General features: G+C 41.2%; 1 protein-coding gene across 2 annotated transcripts; it reads left to right on the top strand.

Annotated features, from left to right (window-relative positions):
• Window positions 1–5,055, top strand: LOC106567257 (tumor necrosis factor receptor superfamily member 9-like). 2 transcript variants are annotated; one of them, XM_014136334.2, is made up of 7 exons: window positions 1–317; window positions 764–883; window positions 1,014–1,157; window positions 1,288–1,360; window positions 1,570–1,694; window positions 1,768–1,929; window positions 2,094–5,055. In XM_014136334.2, exons 1-7 carry the CDS (start codon window positions 185–187, stop codon window positions 2,204–2,206), a joined length of 870 nt encoding a protein of 289 aa, XP_013991809.1. In that variant the 5' UTR covers window positions 1–184; the 3' UTR covers window positions 2,207–5,055. The 2 variants fall into 2 exon arrangements, with proteins under 2 accessions (XP_013991809.1, XP_013991810.1); XM_014136335.2 differs by having other exon boundaries at window positions 5–317; window positions 1,789–1,929.
• Window positions 5,056–5,366: the final 311 nt, after the last annotated feature.

The raw sequence follows: 5,366 nt of genomic DNA, 5'->3' as shown, positions 1-5,366 counted from the left end.
AAACTACATAAAGGCAGAGAAGTTTGAAGTCTCATCATGAGAAGGTGCTTTCAAGTAGGGTACTGCTGTTGTCTATTCCATTTGGATTATTATTACTGTCAAGCAACTGCACTGCTGTCACCTGGGATCCATAGCCCTTCTGTGTTCCTAATTGTCTGTGTGAATTGGAGGGCAGCGAGAGAAGATGCATCTGTTCCTCGAGGTACTGTGTATCTCTATGCTCACACGGTGTTGCCTGAGTAGCACGGGTGAGAGAGGTTGTCAACAATGGACAACCTCTGCTCCTTCTGATGTCTGCTGTGAAAGGTGCAATCCAGGTAAATGTCTAAACTAGGCTACTGTAAATGGTTTAACTTTAAATGTAACCTCTAAATAATCAAGAATTAATGTAATAGGGCTTGGATTTTGAGAAGTAAATTCTAAAGGCTTTATCTGGTTAAATGATCTCTTTCATGGGGATGAACAAATCTAGTGTATCCCAGGTTAATTAAATAATATGTATCCTTTAGTGGGTATACCACAGTGACCCAGTTGCGTTTCAGTGGCTTCTATTAGTACCACAAGAGGGGGATGTATGGATAATGATGTATGGATAATGATGTATGGGTAATGATCAAACAACTGTATCTGGCATGTGGAAGAGGACTGGAAATATTTTCCTATCAAATACATTTACCGTCTATTGCAATTGCCGCTGATGGAGCGATTGTGATGTTATTATGGATGTAGATGTTTTCAATTGTTGTCTGTGTATTTTGTGTAGGGAACCGTCTGGTGACACGCTGTGGACCAGACCCAGAAAAGCTCTGCGTTCCATGTAGGAATGAGACCTACACAACTGATGGTACATCACACACCTGTCTCAGGTGTACTCAGTGTGTAGGTATGTCACCAGAGATTTACCCATTTAATAGAATCTATTCTCCTCTGCACTTAAATATCTATTGTTGATGAGCAAGACATGTTAACATATATTGATTTTACTCCTCTTTTGCTTGCTTGTGTGTGTGTAGGTGGCGCCCAATTCCTTAAGAAGGCCTGTACAAAAAGCAAGGACACAGAATGTGACTGTAGGGCAGGATTCCGATGTGGTGATGACCACTGCTCCTTCTGTGTTGAGGAGTGTGGGAAGGGCCAGGAACCTCTTCCCGCTGCACGTAAGACACACATCTCTACCTGCAGACATTCAAGTCAAACAAGTTATCTGGCATGCGTAGTAAGACACAAGATCAGGACACATGGAAAAATGTTCACCAAGTCCCAACCTCTGCATGTCTGTCTCCATAGGGTCCTGCCGGAATTGTCCAGATGGGACCTTCAATGACAAAATCCATGAGAAGTGCAAGTCTTGGAGAACAAGGTTAGATTTAATCCCCCCTTTAAACTCTGAGTTTGTGTCAATATTGGAGTTACCGATAGTACTAATGCCATTGCATAAATTACCGTATGACGCAAAACACTTGACTTAATCTCAGCAACTCAGAACTAAAATCCTCCTCTATGGCTACTCAATGTAATCTGATATTGGAGAGCCAATCCTTAATCTTTATTTCTCCATCTCTGTCCCAGCTGTCTGCATCCCAATGAACACATTGTTGCAGTGGGAGATGCCGTTAGTGACAGCAAGTGCGGCATTGCCAACATTGAAACGCCCGAAGTCAACACCTTACCTTCAACACAGGCGGACCCTGAGGGTAAGACCAGTGAATTTAACCCATGGCAAAATGTATGTTATTATATCACCTTGTTTTTAAAAAAAGATGACAGACTCTTTCTTTGATGGCACAGGGCTGGTTTGGGCTATAAGTGCCTCATTTGGGGTCTTTATCATCCTTATCATCTTGTTTCTGGTCATCATCATCACCAAAAAGAAGCCAGAGAAGACAGCCCCCAAGGAGCCAACCCTTAATGAGCCAATTCCCCCTACAGGTAATTAGATGCTTATACAATTTTATTCATTCCTACTCATCATACTGCAGTGCAACATCATTCTTCGTCAGCTTTCAAACTGTAATCCTGAACGTGAACGAAGCTTCAACATAATTTAATCTGAGATTGAGCCAATCTTCACCTGCATTCTCCCTCTGTCTCAGATGAACCCAGGAGCCTGGTGGTGACCAGTTTCCACCACCCTCAGCAGGAGCAGGGCAGCAGCTCTGAAATCCTGTGCTCCCAGGACTTTGAGACCAAGCTCCTGCCTGTGTGAGTGGCAGTGGACTTACTTTCTCGTGTACTTATTTCTACTTCATGTGTTTTTGTTCCACTTTACTTTAATTTATTTTTTTAAGAGTATTACTGATATTTATTGTTGAGAAAGGCATATCACTGTACTTGTGCACGTGACAATTAACTTGGAACAGGGTCATACTGGGTCTGACCTATTGATCACTACTTCACACTGGCACTCTGATGCCTACACATTGCTAGCCTCAAGCCCGGGCTGACACTGATACAGTTGGACTCCAGCTCTGCTGGACCATGGTACTGAGTGGCTGGGATTAAGACATTGAGGCTTAGATCACTTTTTGAATTTGTGATGTCTTATTCTGTGATATTTTTAATACCTCAGTCATTTTCTTATCTCACAGGCACATTCAAAGGTAAACTAGTCACTATGTTAATAAAATCATGTACAAGTCAACTAGTTAGTAAACTGATATTCAAATGTCAGTAGTGATGGGGAAGTTTAGGGGGAAAACATTGTCACTATATGACATGTATTAGCAATTGGCTGCAGCTGGACTAGTTCAACTATTTACATTTTCTGGTTTCATAAAGGACATTTGCCATCAGTTTATGGCCTGAATATGAAATACTACTCTTGAAATGTGTATGAAGGTAGTATCAAAGCCATGACCTGTCTTAATGTAACAGTGATTGAGGGGGTAACAGCAGTAAATGGAAGAAAAATACACAGGAAGCTCTGTATAGTTGTGACTGGCAGCCTCCATGCCTCCCACTGGCTTATACAGTATCATAGTCACGTTTGTTCTCAGTTCCCTGAATGGCTAAACCTAGCTGCCCACAGTTTCTAAGCTGAAGGGAATACCCCTACTTAATATACTGTACAACCCGAAGTGTCACGGACGTTTCATTGCGCAAGGTATGACGAAGAGCAAGTACAGTGTAATGCCTCAGCACTTTATGAATTAGATTTATAACAATGTACCAATGTGGTACAGTATGTGACTTGGAGCCACTTTCCTGTGTGAATGTATTGCTTTTGTTGACTGGTATATTGTCAAGGACATTCCAATTGGATCATTCATCCCACCCTCCCCTGTAACCATTCCCCAAGTCATTGCTGTAAATGAGAGAATGTGTTATCAGTCAACCTACCTAGTAAAATAAACCTTGACAAGGACATTGAAATGTGTGCAGGATACAGTATGGCGTTGTAATAATGGCAGATTAATCTACCCAACTTGACATTTCCAGGAAGAGATTCAGAAAAGGCTCTGGACATTCCAAATAATGTAGGAGGAAATGCTAAGGTCAGAGAATTCTCTCAGGTGGGGGTTTCCCCTTTACACAAGTGTATAAGGTAATTGGAAAAGTCTGTTAACTAATACAAATGTTAATTGCACTTGACACACAATTTACAGGGTAGGCAATAGGCATTGAATGTGATCAAAGGGCTTCCTTCAACCTAGTCGGATAAGACCAGAGTTCTTTCACCACTGTAGTTTTGCAATCGTAAGCATTATCTATCTGTGTTCCTTCAGCTTGCTGGACATGCTTGTTAACTCAAGCCCACTGGTTGTTAGAAATAAATACTCCCTCTGGGCTTTCTGCTACGCAGAGCTGGGAAAGCCCAGAGGATTATGATTAAATGTGTTATATTAATCCTATAGTACTATCACTGCTGGGAAATGACACAAGGACGAGCATCGGTCATGTGTAAATAAAGCTCACAGAATCATGAACGCTGTATGACTAATGAGTCACACAGGGCAGAGGGGAAACAGTCTGTCAAACACGCTGTATGACTAATAGGAGTCACACAGGGAAGAGGAGAAACAGTCTGTCAAACACGCTGGAAGAGCACCTCAGGCAGAGGATCCTACAGAAACTTCCCTTTCAGATCTGTACTAATGTAACCTTTACTTTTCATGCAGCCTGGTCTCTGACCAGACGTAACATAGTAAATCCAGGACACTCAAATGATATAGTATGATATGTTACGGTTGGTATGGTTACTTAAGGCAAAAGTAGGGTTGTTGGTCGGTGTGGCTGGATGGCCGTTTAACGCGAACATCTCGCACAAGTTCGAATCTCATGGTGGATAACTTTAACAACTTTTTACTACCTTTTAGTTACTTGTTAGCTAATGCTCCCCCTAACCTTAAACCTAACAACCCCTAGCCCAGCTAATGTTAGCCAGCTGGCTAGAATTCGTAACATATCATACGTTTTGCAAATTTGTGACATATGAATTACAATTAATATTCTAACATATCATACGAAATGGGTGATAGACAGCCACATTAATACATACCATACAAATCATCATACTAAATTGAGTGTCTCGGCTTTATGTACAGAATAATACGAAATGCTCAGAGACCAGGTTGCCCTTTCAGATCTGTACTAATGTAACCTTTACTTTTCATGAGTCTGCTTCTCTGTAGAGTAGTGCATCACAGTTCACACCCACACTTAGTTACTGTATTTTTCTAGTTTGACAGGCGTAGCCCACAGATGGAACATTTCACAATTAGGGCCTACATGGTGGAAAATGTGAACCCACACTCATGGAATGGGCCTACAGTAGTAGTAGTGTAAATTAGTCATCACCACCACAAATTACTGTCACAGTAATCCGAGGGCAGGGCTTTTAGAAAGCCAGTTACACTAAAGACGATAGTCACATTGATGGATTTTTAGAGTGCCGTCCATGAGAATATCCTTACGTACTTGGACTGGCCGGCTCCTGGAATTTTATTATGTATTGTATGTCTTTTCACTTAGGCTCAGAGATTTTGTTGATTAAATAAGCAATATTGTTTCATATTTTCATATTTGTTTATATAATTAAAGAACTAGCAAATACCACTGGATTGTCTTATTGTATCCCTTTTACCACAAGGATCTTGGCAGGAAATGTGCCCCGTGTGGCTTAGTTGGTAGAGCATGGCGCTTGCAATGCCAGGGTTATGGGTTAGATTACCACGGGTGAACCAGTACAACAACAAAAATGTATGCACTCACTACTATAAGTCATTTTGGCTAAGTGTGTCTGCTAAATGACAAATGTAAAATTGTAACTTATGTATGACCTTGAAAAAAATAAAAGATCAGCTACATTTACTGCAGCACATCTCTTGTCAGCATCAGCTTCTCTAAGAAAGAGGAATTATCACAGC

Source organism: Salmo salar, chromosome ssa13, assembly GCF_905237065.1.
Source record: "Salmo salar chromosome ssa13, Ssal_v3.1, whole genome shotgun sequence".
In the NCBI taxonomy this organism is placed as follows: domain Eukaryota; kingdom Metazoa; phylum Chordata; class Actinopteri; order Salmoniformes; family Salmonidae; genus Salmo; species Salmo salar.
Note: the sequence above shows the minus strand (reverse complement) of the source record. Positions and strands in the feature narration are given on the sequence as shown.

What these genes read in the sequence shown, in the direction of transcription:
- LOC106567257 (XM_014136334.2), top strand. Translation starts at nt 185, where the DNA reads ATGCATCTGTTCCTCGAGGTACTGTGTATCTCTATGCTCACACGGTGT. An exon ending in CTGTGAAAGGTGCAATCCAG is followed by an intron (nt 318 to 763) that starts GTAAATGTCTAA and finishes TATTTTGTGTAG; the next exon opens with GGAACCGTCTGGTGACACGC. An exon ending in CAGGTGTACTCAGTGTGTAG is followed by an intron (nt 884 to 1,013) that starts GTATGTCACCAG and finishes GTGTGTGTGTAG; the next exon opens with GTGGCGCCCAATTCCTTAAG.